Genomic DNA, 18,594 nt, shown 5'->3' with positions numbered 1-18,594 from the left:
AATGTAACCGACCTAAGACCAGAACAACTGCTGATTGGTGCGCTTGACCGCTTTGCACTTCTCCTGTGTTTTTTACTTGATTTCCACTTAGGCAGCGTGCAGCTGATCGCAGAGAGACAAGCTGAGGAGGTTTGCAAATATTTTTGGATGTTAATTTGCACGCCACCTCATCCCCAAATTATTCAAGCTGCAAGATGTCACTTAATTCATGGCGAGAAACATCCTAACACACTAGGTTGGACACCACCAAATGTCCAGTAGCGGGCTCTCGGTTTCACATAATGTAAAGGTGATTGCCCAGCGTGTGCACAGACTCTCCGACACAAAGCTTAAATGGTCACAGCAGTGCAGGCCATTAGAGTGTAGCTTTTGAGACACTTCAACGACACTTCAGTGTACAAGTAAAAATTGGTCTTTAGCTGCCCATTTGTGCCCAAACATGCTCCGGTGTGTCAGTACAATAGCTGCTCCAACGGCCAGGAGCTGTATTTATAGTCCACAGAAGTCCCTGCATTTCTTGTAGAGCACCATTAGTTGTGCTGTTTCGGTTCTTCCAAGTTTATATGGTGTTGTTAATGTCTTTTTTGGCCATATCCCAGTGCAGACTGGCAGCCATGAGACTCGTCGAGGATTTGTTTGACAATTCACTTATTTTGGCTCACCCTTCACTACCTGCTGCCTCAGTGTATTTTTATTGTATAGAGCTAAAAAAAAAAAAAAAAGCAGAGTGAATTGAAAGTTACCAGGGTTAACAGGTTGAATCTGCTAGTTGCACCGGAGTTATACAACCCGCCCCACCCCCCTTCCCATTTTTGAGGTGCCTATGAGCAAGGCATTGAACTTCCCTCCGCATTAGAAACCAAACTGGATTTTGGGTGGCTTCCAAGTGAAACTGCATGAGCGTAAAGCAGGGTGTTGCTGAAAAATAGGCCTAAAAACATCAATTGTCAGATGAAAAGTATAGCCCATTACTGACACACAGACATGTCATAATGATAATAATGATGATAATCATGATGACATGAGCGGAGACAGAGAGAGAAAAGAGCAGAATAAGGCCAAAAAGGGATAAGGAGATTACTGGGAGTCTGTGACTGTGGTCTCTGTTTGTGTGTTTGTGCACTGGTGTGTGTGTGTGTGCGTGCGTGTGTGCATGTGCATGTGCATTTGTTCATGCATGAATATGTGTGTGTGTGTGTGTGTGTGTGTGGTCGAGACACTCCAATTTAGTTAATTTGGTGTCTTGTCTAAAAGCAGCCAGTCTGAAGCACCCTGAATCACTGAGTCTCCAGAGACTGACTCAAAACCACCTGCACGCTCTGCGGTTTGTTTCGCGTGCCTCTGTTCTCAGCCAAGGAGAGAAACACACATGTGACGCTGGGCAAAAGTTGGCATTTGTTGTATCAGGACCAGACTGGACCACTCTGCAAAGCCCAGTTTGACAGCGAGCAACATATTAGCTTGAGCACTGGGAAAAAACCTGATTTACACTTGAACAGGGCGATATCACATTATCACTGTACAGTTACTTGTCTCACGTCAAAAAAATGACCAGTATTCAGTGTTTTCTCCAAGTATATTCTTCTTGTCAGGGTGGAAAAGCCTGACTAATGAAATTTTTCGGCGTTCACAGCTCTTTCAGGCAGGGTGACCCACCACACCTGTTCAGTGTCAGGGAAACTGCGATGTTTCACTGCCTTTAAATGAAATGAAGAGGAAAGGCATGATTGAAAATTCAGTCAGTAAAAACAAGCATAGAAATTACACTTTAATTTCACACTTTCCTCACTGTATTTTGGTATTGAACAAATAAAAAAGTAAAATTAATGCAATGGAACGGTGGTTTACAAAGCAGCCCTCCTGCCCCGAGGGTCCTTGAGGGTCTTCCGGGGAGCCTCAGCAAAATGAGGAATAACTTCAATGCTTATTGCTTTCCAATGCCTTTCACAAGCATTTGAACACAACAAATTTGATCCAGCACTACTGATCTGAATATATTTGAGTGTTTATATATATGTTTCTGTCATTTATTTTCTTTTAAACTAATAATTTCTTGCTAATTTACTCATCACCTTTTTCTCATGTTTTGAAAGTAAATTTACTGGGGAAAAAAGTTTAAATTAGCATATTAGCAAAACAATATTACTAAAAAAAAAAAAAATCTAGCAAAATAAATAAAAATAAGAAATAAGAAAATTAACCCAAAAACTTTTTTTTTTGGCCTAAAAATACAAGAAAACTATATAATTATTAAGATGATAGATTGGATCAGTGCCAGATTTCTGGTGTTTAACTGCTTGTGAAAAAATCTGTTGACAGTTTGAAGACCCCTGCAAAAGAAGATGCATAAACATTTATTCAAAACTAGAATGGCCTCTTACAAATGCACCACTGCATGCACTCTGCTTTCAGAAAATACATCAGTCTGCATTTTCTGAAAGCAACATGAGAGCTTTCACATTCTCTTGGGAGATGAGAAAAGCAACGCAACATGTGCAAAGCATGTATGAAAGAGCCAAGCTACCTCTGAAAACCTCACCTCAGTGCACTGGCTGCACTCCCACACACTCCCACTACACACGCACACACATATCCTCTACAGCAACCAGAGTATGAGAGAGAGAAAAGATGAATTTTTGATCCAGCTTTAAATTTTAGTCACTTGAATCGTACGCTCATTTTTCAGATATGTATTTTTTTTTTAAATTATGTCAGTTGTTACATCCTTCTGCTCCTCCTTCTGGTAAACAGTATCATCCGGCTGTTACTGCTATAAAATGGTAAAATCACTCCACTGCATGTTTTGCATAAAGGAAACGGACGGAAGTAAATATCAGATGTCCCACCATGGGATCATGGGTTGAAGATAGAAAAGTCCATGGCACAATACATAGAATAGAATAGAATTGAATAGAATAGAAAGCTTTTATTGTCATTGTACAAGTTCTATGAAATTAAAAGTGGTAGTTGAGAATTATTTAGGAAGTGAGAACTAGACATCCTGCTCTTCTCTTGTCATAGAGCTCCATCTGCTGGTCAGAGAAGGGTAATGCAGACCTTTGCATTTTATTTTATTTTATTTTATTTTATTCAGAACATAGACATCACCTGCATACACAACTCTTTTGCTTTCTCTTAAGCTCTTGGGGTTAGAACATTAAAAGCAGGACATTACCTTTATTAATGTTTTATATCCAATTATTTTTCTTCCTCTGATCACAAGCCTCAACAAGCTGCAGGTGGATGTGGGATGAAGGCTCTGCTGTCATCATGTGTCTCCCTCTTTTATCTCTCACTCTCCTGTCCTCATCTCTTTTGTTTTCACCTAACATCTAGGTGCAGTTTTACAAATTCCAATTCCAGTTTTAAAAACACAAGAAATCTGACAGCGATCTACCATCACTGATCTGACATTTAAATACCATCTTAATGTTAGAAATATAGCTTTGTTGTGTTTTTTTTTTTTTTTTCTTTTTGTTTATTTTCAGGTAATATTTGGCGAGTTGTCTAGTGTGCCAATTCTTGACCAATTCCCTGGTACTTTTTTGTTAAGTTGCTCATCTCCCTTTTTCCAGATGTCACATAGTTAAATCGTTTTAGTTAATTTATTTTTAATAATGGTGGTTGTTGCTTCATATGCAAGTGAAAAATAGTATTTCAGTTGGTCTCTGCATAGCCTTTTCTGAGGACTGTCCAGTGCTGACAGTATTTTACCTCCTCTTCTCTGAAGTTTGACTAATGTAACGTGTCGTCTTGTCCCGCAGTCACAGACGAGGACACAGTCAAGAGGTACTATGCCAAGTTCGAGGAGAAGTTCTTCCAGACGTGTGAAAAGGAGCTGGCCAAGATCAACACTTTCTACTCTGGTAAGGACCCCTTCTCTTCTGACACCGCCATGTGTCTCATATCTGGACTGTGTCTGCATATGAGTAGATTACATTTCCACCTGACATTAACATAGACACTGAAGTCACCCATAGATCATTTGCTCCAAGGCTCCATACACTGTTGCATGATTGTAAGCTCCTTGCAGGGCTGAATAATACAGTAAACCAAAAATATATTGTGATTATTTGGACAGATATTGCAATAATGACCAGTATTCATTTAACTAAAACTATGGTGAAAAACATTGAAGGACAAAAATGAGATAAATACTTAAAAAGAAATTAACCTTTGTTGACAAACTATGAGGAAATACAAGGACTTTTCTGGTCAACAAATACAAAAGAGACAATAATGGCAGATATAGATGAATGTGAAAATAGATGAAGGTCACCAATAAATAATTATAATGAGAAATTTACAGAGGAAAATGCATTTTATTCAAAAGATAATGCCTAAATCAAAATTGGCTTTTAAAATTAACGCTTTGATATGATGTGATTTTTTCTTTTTTTTTGCGTTGATGTCATTTCCATACCACCACAATATTGCATTTATATTTATATATGTATTTAATCACACATTTTAGCTGAAAATCCTGAGATTTAGATATTGCACATTGCCATATGACAGCGTCAGTAACGTTTTGATTGATTGATCAGGCCTAGCTCAATGCCAGCACTGATCACAACACTTCAGCATACACATAGTCAGCAGCACACAGTAACCAGACATATTGAGCTCATGATATTTACCGTCTAATCAAACTATTTCTTTGGTGGTGTGTGTTTATACAATGCCCTGCAGAAACCTTCCTTTTTAAAATCTAACCGTCTTCCTCCTCTCCCTCCTCTGTTCTTCAGAAAAGCTGGCTGAGGCTCAGCGGCGCTTCGCCACGCTGCAGAACGAGCTGCAGTCCTCACTGGACGCCCAGAGGGAGAGCTTGGCCAACGCACAGGGCCTAAGGAGGAGGAAAACGGTTTTTGCCCTGTCCCAGCAGGAGAGGTGCAAACACAGAAACATCAAGGACCTGCAGCTGGCCTTCTCTGAGTTCTACCTCAGCCTCATACTGCTGCAGAACTATCAGGTAAACACATACACATACATACATTGGAGGCTCATCTCAGCCATAGAGATCTCTACACAGCCCGATGGAGCCCTTGTGACTGGCGCTGTGCTTCAGGTTTCATCTGTTACAGAGCTGACAGGTTAACATGTAAAGACCCTGAAGCTGCACTGACACTCTCAGTTTGTTGTGGTCATGTACAGCCACCATGTTAACAAACACAGAAGGTGTTGCATGAATTTTTGGACTGGGAAGTGCAGTAGAGTAAATAGGCCCACTTACACATATTATTGTCCAGAGGCTCCATCTAATTTTTTCATTTATTTATTCTGTTTTTGGTATTATTCTTATTATTCTTCTCATTATTTTGATTGGCGGGGCAACAGATACAGTCTTTCCATCTTTGAAAGTCCTCTTCTAAACATATGTATATGTGTAAAACACACCCACACAAACACACATAATCTTTTAAAAATTTGGTATGTGGTTAAGTGGTTTTGGATTTTAGTTTGCAAAGAAGTGTAAAAAACCCCTGGCTGTCACAGCTGCTGGCATTTACTAAATGAACCACTTGTTTCACAGACAAATAAGCTCTAGTGCCAGAAAACAACTCTTCCAGTACAACTGTATGAAAACAAGTTTTCCCAAGAACAACAGGCAGTGCTGCCCATACATGGGGGTCAATCCATACAGTGCAATATTGATTTATTTTTTGTATGTGCTACAACCATAGGAACTTCATTATTCAACCCATCCTTCTATTATTTCTAAAGAATACACAAAATAATGTATCAGAATAATAAGAAAGGCAAAATAATGTGGATACTGGACAGTAAGGTGTGTATACAGAGCTATCTTCTCTACTATTGGACCAGAAACATACTAATAAATTTGTCCAAAAAAAAAAACCAACAACAATGTAAAATAAGCAAAGTTAATACTAGAAAAATAGTTTAAAAAAACAATAGCAGAAAATTTGGGGGAAAACTGTTTAAAAAATGACACAAAAACTGTGATCATTGTAAACATTAAGATTAAATTAAAAGAAAATTACCACAAACTTACCTCAAAAATTGTATTTAATTGTATTTAAAACTTAGAAGAAATAAAGTGAATTTAACGCTTCTGGGGTCTTAAATGTAACTCATGAAATTTGCATACACTCTGACCAAGCCATGTTGCCAGTTGTTTTAAAAGACATAAAATCACTTTGAGAATTACCACTTTTCCTTTGTGTCCCCAGAACCTGAACTTCACAGGATTCAGGAAGATCCTGAAGAAGCATGATAAGATTTTGGACACGTCGCGCGGGGCAGACTGGAGGGTGGCCCACGTCGAAGTGGCTCCATTTTACACCTGCAAGAAGATCACACAGCTCATCTCGGAGACTGAGGTACACACACACACACACACACGTAAACGGCTTATTCAACTTTTGTTTGCTGTACAAAAAATACCAATTGTCTCAGTTCTGACAGACGTTGACCTAAATGTCATCGTATCTGTGAGCCTTAATCTGTGTGTGTGTCCTGCAGGCGCTGGTGACAGCAGAGCTGGAGGGCGGTGACAGGCAGAAGGCCATGAAGAGGCTCAGGGTGCCCCCCCTGGGTGCTGCACAGGTTATACAAACACACCTATCACCTTCTGCTCACATGAAGCTGCTGTTCTTTGGCAGCCATTTTACTGCTGTACAAGAACCATTGGGCTTAAAAAAAAAAAACTGATTTCACATGTAATGTTACCTGTAAAACTACTGTATTATATTCAGTGTTACTTTTGTTGACTAAAAGAAAATATAACCAAAAGTGTTTGTCAACAAAGCCAAACAAAACAGACTAAATATAATGAATAAAAACCAAAACAAATCTTAATTTTGATGCTAAGCTACTAATACTACTATTAGGGCCCTATAAAATCCGTTTTATTTTTTCCCAAATTCCATTTTATTTTTTCCCAAATTCCAATTTTTTTTTTTTTTTTTTTTTTTTTGTCGTTTTAATTTTTGGAAATTCCATTTTAATTTTTGGGAATTCTGTTTTTTTTTACCTTTTACTCTTATGTTACTACCAAAAAAGAGTGTGTTTTTAATGTTTATGAAAAAATGCACACAAATGAAATAGAAATTACCTTAAATTAATTGAGGTAACAAATAAACAACACTTTATTTATTTATTTATTTAACAATTATGTTGTTATTGCAATAAAAGGTGAAATGATATGTTATTAATGATTGAACAATATGTTAAATTATTATTTGTTTTAAAAATGTAAATTACTTATCAAACAGACCTAACAATTCAACCACCAATGAATGAGCATTAGTATGCATGTGATAACACAGGTAAGTCAAAAAAAAAAAATAAGCCGAAGTGATACCTCTTCTCTGAATAGACAAGCTAAGCCAGTGTGCTGCTGTTAGCCAGTGAAAATAGAGCGGAGTGGAAACTCTTCGCTTTGTTACACAATCTATGTCAGTGCGCCGCTGTAGCTGGAAAGTTTCTCTGCCTTTTGGACTGGTACGGTGCCGGTGCAGGTGTTTTAATAGTTTTTCTTGGTGGTGCAGGTGCAGGTGAAACCACTGGAGGGGTTGTGCCACCCAGATTTGCTTCCCTCCATCTAATTTTCCCCAGACATACGTTCATATTCCACACAAAAACAGCATTTCATTGAAATTATGTCAAATTCCGCGATATTCCGTGTTAAAAATAGATTCTGTTTTATTTGGCTAATTCCGCGATTCTGTCCGCGATTCCGTGATCACGGAAATTATAGTAAGTAAGTAAGTAAGTAACATTTATTTGTATAGCACTTTTCACAGAGAAAGCTCACAAATCAACAGTGCAAATCAACCGAAGGTTCCTGACAGATAATCTAATGTGGGATTCACACAGAAAAAATGTAAAAAAATGATTTGGTAGAGTTAGAGTCAAACTTAGTTTTCATCAATTTAAAACCACTGTAGCTTTTCACCAACAAACACTAGACTAAAACTACCAAAATGATGTGAATGTGACTGAAACAAAAAAATAGTTTGAATGGCTACAGCTAAATCAAAATTGGCTCTCAGAATTAACACTGATGGAAAGCATCAGGACGAGCCAAACAGGCTGTGTTCCTGTTCACGTTCCTGGAAACAGTCAGAAAACTGGGACTACTTCCACCCAGATTTTTCTTTTCTTTTTCTACTTTTTCTACAAGAAATTCAACATAAAATAGCAAAAAGTCAAAACTTATTGATTGATAACTATAATGTTATTAGTGGATCTGAAACAGCACCAAGTTACTCTGCTCATTTCTGGGACAAGTGACAAAATCACCACCTACACACACTGGCATGATTTGATCAAAAATCCAGGAAAATCTTATGTAATATTGGATGTCCTTTGTGGGAATTTTTATTTATTTGTTTATTTTTCATTCTCTCTCTCTCTCTCTCTCTCTCTCTCTCTCTCTCTCTTTTTTTTTTTTTTTAAGCATGCCATTACTGCCCCTTACTCTGTTTGTGATCCCTTATGATACATATAGCAATTAGGATAGACAGTCTCTTTTTTAATCTATTTTTACTTCATTATTTATGTTTTTCCCTTCTCCCTTTCCTTATCTGATATGTGCTCTTATTACTGATTCTTATTATTTTTTTCGTGTGTATGTATTTGTTTCTTCAACTGAATATTTCAGTAAATGTTCAGTCAATAAACATGCTGCTTCTGTTTTATAATCCTTTTAAATGAAATATATACATAACCGAATCCTTTTAGAGGCCAGCTTGATCTGCAGCTGATAATTCAGTAGGAGCACGAAGACAAACAGCCCTGTTCATTTTTCTGGAAAACAACACATGAACCAGTGTGTCATTTGACATTTTCTGGTGTTTCTCTGTGTGTCTGCAGCCTGCTCCTGCCTGGACCACCTTTAGAGTTGGCCTTTACTGTGGAGTGTTCCTCGTCTTAATAGTCACTGTGATCATCACAGGTAACACACACACACACACACACACACACACACACACACACTCATCAAACTGGAGGTGCAGGGTAGTTCAAAGCCACGCATCTGAGATGTTGTGAGATGAGATATAGGTGTCTGCAACTTTTCCAATCTTCCAATGACTGTTTTGTACCTCCTGGAATATCACTGTTACATTTCCAGGCCAGAAATACTCTTCCTCTGTGTTGTTCAATAGTGAAATATAGTTTAGGGAAGTAAAAAGCTGAATCACTTGAGGCTTATAAAATCACCAGACTATGAATGTATGAATGAATGTATCTTTCCTTTACGTTCACAACAGTAAGAGAGCAACCATGAATGTCATTTGCTCCGTGTTTAGAACAAATCTTTTAAATGAAATCTGTAATCTTGAAATGTTTATCGCTAACTGTGTGAGATGAATGGAAGACAACATACACACCACTTGCTTCGTCTCTGGTGTGGTGTTGGGAATCAAAGTCGGCCAAGATCCAGTTCCAAAGAAAGAAGTCGATTGCCTCACACCTTTTTCCACCTCTGCATTGATTGATTTCATTCATTTCATTTCTCAAGACAAGATGTCTTGAGAAATGTTCTTGTAACCGCAATGTCCACTAACTCCCTGAAGAGGTGAAAAAGTGTGTGCGGGAGCTGATGTCTTTCTTGGGGGGGAAAAAAAAATCACTTACTGTGATAAAATAGAAAAGTTAGATTTTTACTTTGATCATAATATTTAGAGCTGCAATCTGCACTAGAACCAAAACAGTGATTTGAATCTGCAACATGACGTAAAAATTTTAAGACAGTCACTGCAGCTAGAAAACAAGAAAATGTTGCCTGGTTTAAAAAAAATAATAATAAAAATAAAACTAGATTTTGAGGGATGATGTATCTTTGCACTTTGTTCTGGCATTTCAACACATACAGTGATTAGCCTGATGATTACACAGTTATTAAAGGTCAAAATTTTTACACGCAGATGTTATATGACTGGTGCAAGACTGATCAAAATTTGAAATGCAGTAACTGCTACATTGCTGATACAGTTTTGATGAAAATGTGTGGGGATGATGTATCTTGACACTGCTTTGTTCAAGACTGCCTACATCTGTGATTATCTACCTGTCTGAAAAGTAAAGGTTTTCTGGGAAAAAACTTCCTACCCATCCTATCTTACCTTTTTTTCTACCCTCTCACTGTTTCTAGGAGCTGTGGTGATTCGTAGCGCTGACGTTTGGCCGATGGTCAGGATCTATAGAGGAGGGTTCCTGTTGATAGAGTTCCTCTTCCTGTTAGGTACACGCACAAATTGAAGTATTTCAAAATTTTGTAGGTGTGCATATACATATCTGTATCTATATATCTATCTATCTAGATCTGTGTCTGTATCTGTACAACATGTTGTTTGTCTTGTAGGTATCAACACGTATGGATGGAGGCAGGCAGGAGTTAACCACGTCCTCATTTTTGAACTCAACCCCAGAAACAACCTGTCTCACCAACACCTGTTTGAGGTATGAACTCCCAGCGCAGTGGGACAGATAACATAGAACACAGTGAAATAGAATGAGCTGATTCTTTTTAATGAGTAAATGTTGAGATTTTGAGTGATATATGGGTTTGATGTCTGGATAATTTTAAACAAAATGATCCATTCTGAGATGTATGATTTTTGGTAGTTGCAGTGCAGCAAAGAGAAAAATGTTCCTTAATTTTTACTTTTGAAAAATAATGACATTAATTTATGAATTAAAAGAAAGTATGCTATGGAAGCACAGAATTGGTTTTATGTATAATAACAGGGTTTCTAAAGTCAAAAAAATACTTAGTCATCGAATTTTGAAATGTGTTCTCCAAGCCTGGAGGTGTTTTAGAAAATTATGAACGTTTTGGAAAAGTTGTGGAATTTTTTAATAATGATTGCAATCTTGGCAAATCGAGCTGTAACACAAGAACGGAGAACAGTTAAGATATTTTTATTTACTAGACGTCAGTTGCTTTACGTCACAGTCATACAGTCATGAAAAGTCATGGAAAGAGTTTGGAATATTGGCAAATAAGTGTAATAAATGATCCACTTATCCTTCATCAGGAGTAATGCACTAAAGCGCTAAAGTGCACATCCTCACAGATTTATATGTATATATTCATTAAGCTGTGCTGGCCCTGATCAGCTGGAAAGCTGCCCAGTGTGAAATCACATTAGCAGTCGCTGCACATTCGTCCATAAATCCAAACAGGCAACACCTCTCCAGGCAGCCCTGAGTGTCTGAGTCTTGTCACTCCCCAAGCTAATGCCTGTGTGCCTGTTTGTGTGTGCAGATCGCAGGTCTGTTGGGAGTGTTGTGGTGCGTCAGCCTGCTGTCCTGTCTGTTCAGCGACAGCATCCTGGTCCCCATGCAGGCCAACCCTCTGGCTCTGTATGGCTTCTTCCTCCTCTTCCTCATCAACCCCTTCAAGACCTGCTACTACAAATCACGCTTCTGGCTGCTCAAGCTACTGGTAACATCACTGTATAAATGCAATGGCTTATCTCTTAAAGCACAATTGAACTTTGGTTGAGTGTTGGGTTGTCTAGTTCCCTGGGTGCATGGTGGTGAAATCTCCTCATTAGCTGCTCTTCTGGGCTGCTAATCCACAATACTGGATTTGTATCTCTCTGTTCACTTCCATAATGCGGAAAAAAACAGTCCCAGAATAACAATTGCAGCACATGAACAAACACAAACAAAACACGATTAGTCCCGGTTCCCATTTTTTGAGGTAATTAAATGGCTGTTGTTATTTTCCTATTTGAATTGGAAAGTAGATCCGTCTCAAAGCATCTGCATGTAACCATTGCATAGTAATTTTGTGCCAGGAAAAAATGACCTGATAGTACTTTAACAAATGATTGTAATTATACAGGGATTATTGGCATAATCCAATTTGTTCATGTTTATTCAATTATATTATTATATATTATATATTATAATATGTATGTGGAAGAGAATGGAGAAGTAGGAATACAGTATTGTGGATTATCAACCCAGAGGAGCACAGAGCAGCTAATGAGGATTTCCCCACCATGTGGACTCAAATAAAACCTGGGATACCATACAACCCAACTCTACCAAAGTTTAATTTTGCTTTAACATACTTTGCAGACTATATGTTTTCATACATTTTGTATCATGACTGTCAAGTGAATAATGACTGTTTGGCCAGCTCCGTGTGGAGCATCACTGCTGCAATGAATTATGGTTTTATAGAAAATGACATGACAAAGACGCTTGGAGTACTTGACAGCATTAAAGATAGACTGTGTAACACATTTTCTTGCAAAATATTGCCATATTTTCCATCACAGTAATGTCTGGGCTGAATCCATTAGCAGTGCAAGACACCTCCTGGTTTTGCCGGTAGGAGCACATAGAGTTGGGAACAACCAGTTTTAGGAAGTCTTCCCAACCAAGGAAGTGATGTGCTTTACATATTAGGAAAAAGGAAACTAATCACATTGCAATCTTAGTAAGTTACAATAGCTAACTACATTTCGCTTAGGGACAAAATATCATCATCATTATATGTGTGATACACAAACAAAGCAGGAGGGTGGATAGATGTTAGATGAATGATGGGCCTGCTGATATTAATAATACATTTACCACATTTTCAGTTCCATATTTCCAAGATTTCATGGTTTGATCGCCTGTGTGGCACCCAGCAACAATTTTGAACAGAGAGCTGTTCCAGACGCATCCCATTGATGATTTCATTCACTATCTCTCTGTCTTTCCTCTGCCTACAGTTTCGAGTGGTGACCGCTCCGTTTCATCGTGTGGAGTTTGCAGACTTCTGGCTGGCAGACCAGCTGAATTCTCTTGTGGTCGTACTGATGGATCTGGAGTACATGATCTGTTTCTACAGCTTTGAGCTGGACTGGCACAAGCATGACGGACTCATCAGCAGTGAGGGTGAGACTTTGGTCCTTTTTGGTGTAGCATCAATTTAACGGGAAAGAAAGTTATCTTGTCATTATCTTTGTCATCTATTGTAAAAAATGTATTTTTTAAGAAATTATTACCAGTTACTTGTTGTATAGTATGTGTTTCGTCAAATTAAGATGCATGCTACCCTTATTTCTAGGATGTACAGGCTGTGATCTGTGACAAACACCCACACCATAACTACATTTTTTGCATGTCGTCCTACCCAGGAAGAGATGTGTGTCATTCCTACTCCTATGGTGTTCGCGCTGTGATCCAGTGTCTTCCTGCTTGGTTTCGATTCGTCCAGTGTCTGCGACGTTACCGTGACACCAAACGAGCCTTCCCTCATCTTGTTAATGCAGGAAAATACTCCACTTCCTTCTTTGTCGTCACCTTCGCAGCCCTCTACAGCACACATAAAGGTACCACATCCAGCAGAGGTAGACTGTCCTTGATACCCAATGTTCTCTCATGTATTGAGAAGAGTTCCAGATTCCATGCAAAATGGTGGTTATAAAAAGATTCACTTTGCAAATTTGTACTTTTGTGACACCATGCAAGAGTAGGTGATAGTTGTTGGAATTTTTGAATGTATTAAAGACTTCATTACCCAGGCCATGCCATGTAACATCGGGAAACTGTCGTTTTCTTAGTTACAGTTCTACTTTGTGAAAATCTTACCCGGAGCAACTTAAATGTGACCCTTCACATTGCAAATACTGTACATGCCACATAAAACATCACCTTTTCTGTAGTAGCAAGATCCATTATCAACTTCTTCATTACAGCTTTCAGTTGGGTATGAAAAAGTCCAGCTGATATTGTAGTTTTTAAAAACAGAGAGCAACACTCAAACAAATTGCCAGAAAGGGAGCCTGAAGCCATATCGAAAAATCAGGATTTGGTTACTGAATTTAATACATTGAACTAATTATAATATCTTATCTGTTATTGGTCATTGCTTCCCAGAAATGTATAGTAGATATCAACGGGGTTTGTCCAAACAATATTAGAATCAGTGGCTTTGTCATAGCTTTGCGTTTAGCCATTTGAGCTTCCATGTGACTTCCCAAATAGCGTTTCTTTGGATAAGAAAATACGAAGTTGTGTACCCATTTACTTGTTATACCTTTATTCCCCTTCAAGTTTCCACCTCCCAACACATTAAATGTGTGCACAACCTGCTGCACACCAAGGCTGATGACACGCTCTGAAGCCTTATGAGAAGAATGCAGACACAAAGGAACCTTTGTTTTTTGTTTTTTTGTTGTTGTTTTTTTGAAGAGATCCTTTCCATGGTTGTTTTTTAACTTCAGCAAGGCTCTACCGTTTTTCCCCAGTGATTGTATTAGGTGCATGCACTGAACAGCCTTTCCTTTAGTTCACCACAAGCTGGAAAATTCAAAGAAATGAAAGAAACTCGATTTTTCAAAAAGCATTGCAACGATCAAAGCTTTGAAGCCTCAGCTCTCTCAGATCATCCCCAATCCAGGGCTCCTACACTGTCTGGAAAAGTACAAAAAACTTTGGTTCCAAGGTTCCAATTATGTGGCCTTGTCTCCAAGGCCACATAATTGGAAAAGTTTTCTGAGAAATGACTGACTTGTTCAAAACAGAAAAAAATGATTGGCAAAGGACCCTAAAACATTGAAAAGAACATGGCGCGCATGGCCTGGTGATCTTGTGAAACCACTGCCAGCACCCAGGGTCTGATCGTTATTTGCTCAACCCAACAATGCGAGGCCAGTGAGTGATGGCGCCACCAGCACATGTAACAGATTTTTTATATGCATAGTAAACATGTAGCTATGAGTAGTCTGAGATGTTAAGCATAGACTGAAAAAAATCCACAGAGCTGTCTGGAAAAGTCTGGAATTTTGAAATGGAAGATGTGTAGGAACTCCACCAATCTGTTGTGACCCTACAAGATATGTATCGGTTAGTGACAGGCCAGGCCACATTAAATTGCTAGCACCTTGCATGCAGTGTGGTCCACTCATTACAAGTGAGAGCAGCAGGCATCAGGGCTTCAAGGAAACAGACAAAAACAGCTTTGCAGGTCATACACACACACACACACACTGCTTTTGTACCCCATCTGACAGCCTCACACCACACTTGTCCCTCTCCTCCCCAGCTGAAAGCCCTGACGATGCCGAAATCTTCTTCTACCTGTACATTGGCTGTTCAGTGGTCAGTTCATGTTACACACTGATCTGGGATCTGAAGATGGACTGGGGCCTGTTTGATCGAAATGCAGGGGAGAACACCTTTCTGAGAGAAGAGATTGTCTATCCCCAAAAGGTACCTCTTCACACAGGGCAGAACCTCCATTTAAAACCTGTAATCATGGAATTACAATGGTTTTTAGCATCTAAATAAATTTACCTCACATACTTTGCAAAGCTGACAAAATTACTAGCTAAACTGAGTCTCTAATGATATAAAATGTTTGGTGGTAAATTGTCCTTCCTGATTTCTGTGTCTCCCTGCAGGCCTATTACTACAGTGCCATAGTGGAAGACGTGTTGTTGCGTTTTTCGTGGACTTTAACCGTCTCCCTCAGCAGAGTCTGTAGTTTCCCTGGCATCTCTGACATACTGGCTACTATACTGGCCCCATTGGAGGTCTTTAGGTAAACACAATCATTTACTTTTGACAATTTTTTGGTCCATTGAATTTAAACTACCTGTTTCTCACTTTTTCTGTGAATACTTTAATACACTCTCTGTCCCATTTCCCTACTCTAATTTCTGTTTCTCCTTTTTTTGTTCCCTTGCATTACCTCCCTACGTTGATTTTCTAAGATAATAGCGCAGTATAACATTTTTTGACCCCTGTGGAGATTTTCTCTCGTAGCAACAAAATGTCAGACCTGGAGCTGATTTGAATTCAGTGTTGCACTTGAGGGCACTTTAGCTGGATGAATGCTTGTAGACATGGGATCTTGAACCTTGTTCCTCCCGGATTAGAGCCACCTGGCAGCAGCTGTAATCAATAAAGATTAGTTCAAATGAGTTAGAATGGGTTTTGGAGCAGCTGGTTCCTTTCAGCAGCTAACGACAGGACATGTCAAAGGAAAAATACCATATAAATAAATGCATTAAATGGGATTTTTTTTTTCTAATGTAACACAGCTGACAGTTTCATCTTAAGAACATATGTGACTGTGACTATGAACTATGACTTGAAAATCATGAAATTGGGAAATTAATTAAATGAAAACACACAGAAATTCCCTTGCTGTTTTTTTAATCTAGTTTAAATAAGCATACTTCTTGGTAAATTAAATTTTTATTTTATTTACTCAGGAAAACACCAGTTGAGATTCTGTCCAGGAGAGGCGGCACTGGATAAAAAAAAAAAAAAAAGATGTAACCAACAGAACAGTTACAACAATAAGATTACCAATACAAAACAGTACAAGGCAAAAACACAGACTGCTGTTCTCATTAGCCAAGTGCAAGACACTCAAATTAGAATGCACACACATGGACAAAAATGACGCTTAAGTTAAAATGTATTTACAGCCTGAATGCAGTCAGCATTTTACAGAATTGTCTTCATGGTCTGCGGATTTTGTCCCATGTGAGGGTCCTGCCTTTCCCTGTATGGGATGCACCAGAACTTTTTCAGGACTTCTGTTATAATGCTATAAAAATACAAGGATACAAGGAAGTTTATTTGTCATTATACAACAGGTTGAATAATGAAATTAAAGTGTGGTTCCCTCTTGATTGATTAATTGATTGTATAGAAAATACAATTATTAAACATGGAGGAGTGCAGATGGTGCATTTAGTAGTCTCCTTCCATGATGCCTCATCTCCCCGCCCTGATCAAAAACACTGAGCACTGGTGATGCGTGGTGGCAGCATGTACCCTTTCATCCCATCCCAGGATGATGGTAACTGAATTACTGCACGTATCAACAATTAATTGTCCCCGTTTCTCTGTCCCAGGCGTTTTGTGTGGAACTTCTTCCGACTGGAAAACGAGCATCTGAACAACTGTGGTGAGTTCAGGGCCGTCAGAGACATTAGCGTGGCTCCTCTCAATGCCGACGACCAGACCCTGTTGGAACAAATGATGGACCAGGAGGACGGAGTGAGGAACCGCCAGGGCAAGAAGAGCTGGAAGAGGAGCTACAGCATGAGCCTACGCAGACCACGCCTCGCTTCACAGTGAGTCAGCCAGCCAGGGCTGCACACCTAACCCTAACCCTAACCCAATCACATTAAACTTCTTTTGAACATGTGAAACATATAAACCTATGTGTTTTTTTTAGGGGTCATCAAGTAATCTATGACCTCTGTTGATGTCTATTGGTCTCTAGCACAGCCACCATCCCCCAACCCTCCTGTCCCCTGGAGCCACCATGGTCTGTTTTTGGCATAAATAATAATGGGTGGCGGACGGGGGGAGTGCTTTTAAACTCCGGGGGGTGGGAAGTTTTTGTACCAAAACAGAGTATAGGTCACAAAGCTTTTCTTGAAAACAAATAGATTTTGTTTATCATACAGATACATTAATTCAAAAGCTGTGTTTCTACTTGACCACAGAAAATGAGATTAAATGTTGATATGCATGTAGTTTGTACAAAGTGTGACCTGTTTTACTTTGCCAAACGGAATGCAAAAGCCTAATTAGCCAACCCTGAGATTAGGCCCTACCAAATGAGCTAAAGCACCAGCATGGCTGCCTCAGAATCTGATAGGTGTTTCTCTGTTTAGGAACAACAGCCTGACTGACCATCTGACAGACCAAACTTGCTGAGTGACTGACTTACAATGTTTGCTGACTGAAGCTAAAAATGTTTATATTGCAATTCAGTACATTATGTCCATATTTGCTGGCACAACTGCAGTATAATTTCTCTGAATATTATGCAGTAGTATCAAGAACATAATAAATACTGTGGATATCCACCCATATCAATGTCACTACAAAGTGCTGCTCACAATGATCTCATATACTTAATGTATAAAGTTGATCAAAAGCCAGGTTTGATCAAGACTACTTGGCTGTACCACTGTGCTAATGGCCACCTGAAATACAAAATATATATATTTCACATGAAGTGATATTATATCTCAGATGTGAAGGCTCCACACCAGGTGACCACTGACTACTGTGTTTGAAAGTGATGCATCTTCACTCTGCAAATCTGCTGCTCAAGCCAGTGCAACATTTAGCTAGTTCCCTTTACACTGGGATTCATAGTTTTATTTGAGAAACAATCTGATCAATTTTTCTTCGTTTTTCTTTTTTCCTTTCCACGGTCATTCTTGACTTTCTTACCAAAATCCACTGCCCTCTCGGTGGACAATTCAGTTCCCTATGAACTTTGCAATGCATTGCAGATAGTTCACACAAGGCAGTATTTGGTTTTATAAAATAACCATATTCAGTTTATTGGATGCAATGCTACACAAGCAGAAATGAGCTGACACCGTTCAGCTGTGTTAGTGTTTTGTATGCACAGAAAGTGAGACTATTCTTCATGGATGCTTGTGTCCTTGATCATTTCACTGTCTCCTCTTTGTTCTGATTTGTATTTCTGGAAAAAAGTTGAAGTTTTCTTGTGACTTCTCATGTATTTGCTTATCTTAAAGTGTAAATGTGGTGGCAGTTTATAAAAAAAAAAAAGTGTAGTAGTCCGAACACATTCTTACACAATAAGTTTACAGACCAAACACAAGTAGA

At 38.8% G+C, this 18,594-nt stretch overlaps 1 protein-coding gene across 2 annotated transcripts in view; it reads left to right on the top strand.

The window, feature by feature from the left end:
- The window catches only part of LOC115375865 (xenotropic and polytropic retrovirus receptor 1 homolog), a 58,172-nt gene that overhangs the window by 31,819 nt on the left and 7,759 nt on the right, over window positions 1-18,594 (top strand). For both annotated transcript variants that reach the window (XR_003929753.1, XM_030075446.1), the window contains exons 3-15: window positions 3,765-3,866; window positions 4,749-4,972; window positions 6,195-6,344; window positions 6,487-6,570; window positions 8,842-8,923; window positions 10,124-10,213; window positions 10,334-10,431; window positions 11,240-11,419; window positions 12,708-12,873; window positions 13,116-13,310; window positions 15,026-15,192; window positions 15,384-15,523; window positions 16,851-17,072. Coding sequence is in view for 1 of the 2 variants with exons in the window: in XM_030075446.1 (XP_029931306.1) it covers window positions 3,765-3,866; window positions 4,749-4,972; window positions 6,195-6,344; window positions 6,487-6,570; window positions 8,842-8,923; window positions 10,124-10,213; window positions 10,334-10,431; window positions 11,240-11,419; window positions 12,708-12,873; window positions 13,116-13,310; window positions 15,026-15,192; window positions 15,384-15,523; window positions 16,851-17,072 (1,900 nt within the window). In the remaining variant the exon portion in view is untranslated. The remainder of the gene's footprint in view (window positions 1-3,764; window positions 3,867-4,748; window positions 4,973-6,194; window positions 6,345-6,486; window positions 6,571-8,841; window positions 8,924-10,123; window positions 10,214-10,333; window positions 10,432-11,239; window positions 11,420-12,707; window positions 12,874-13,115; window positions 13,311-15,025; window positions 15,193-15,383; window positions 15,524-16,850; window positions 17,073-18,594) is intronic.

Source organism: Myripristis murdjan, chromosome 17, assembly GCF_902150065.1.
Source record: "Myripristis murdjan chromosome 17, fMyrMur1.1, whole genome shotgun sequence".
Classification (NCBI taxonomy): Eukaryota; Metazoa; Chordata; class Actinopteri; order Holocentriformes; family Holocentridae; genus Myripristis; species Myripristis murdjan.
This window is presented reverse-complemented; position numbering and strand designations above follow the sequence as displayed.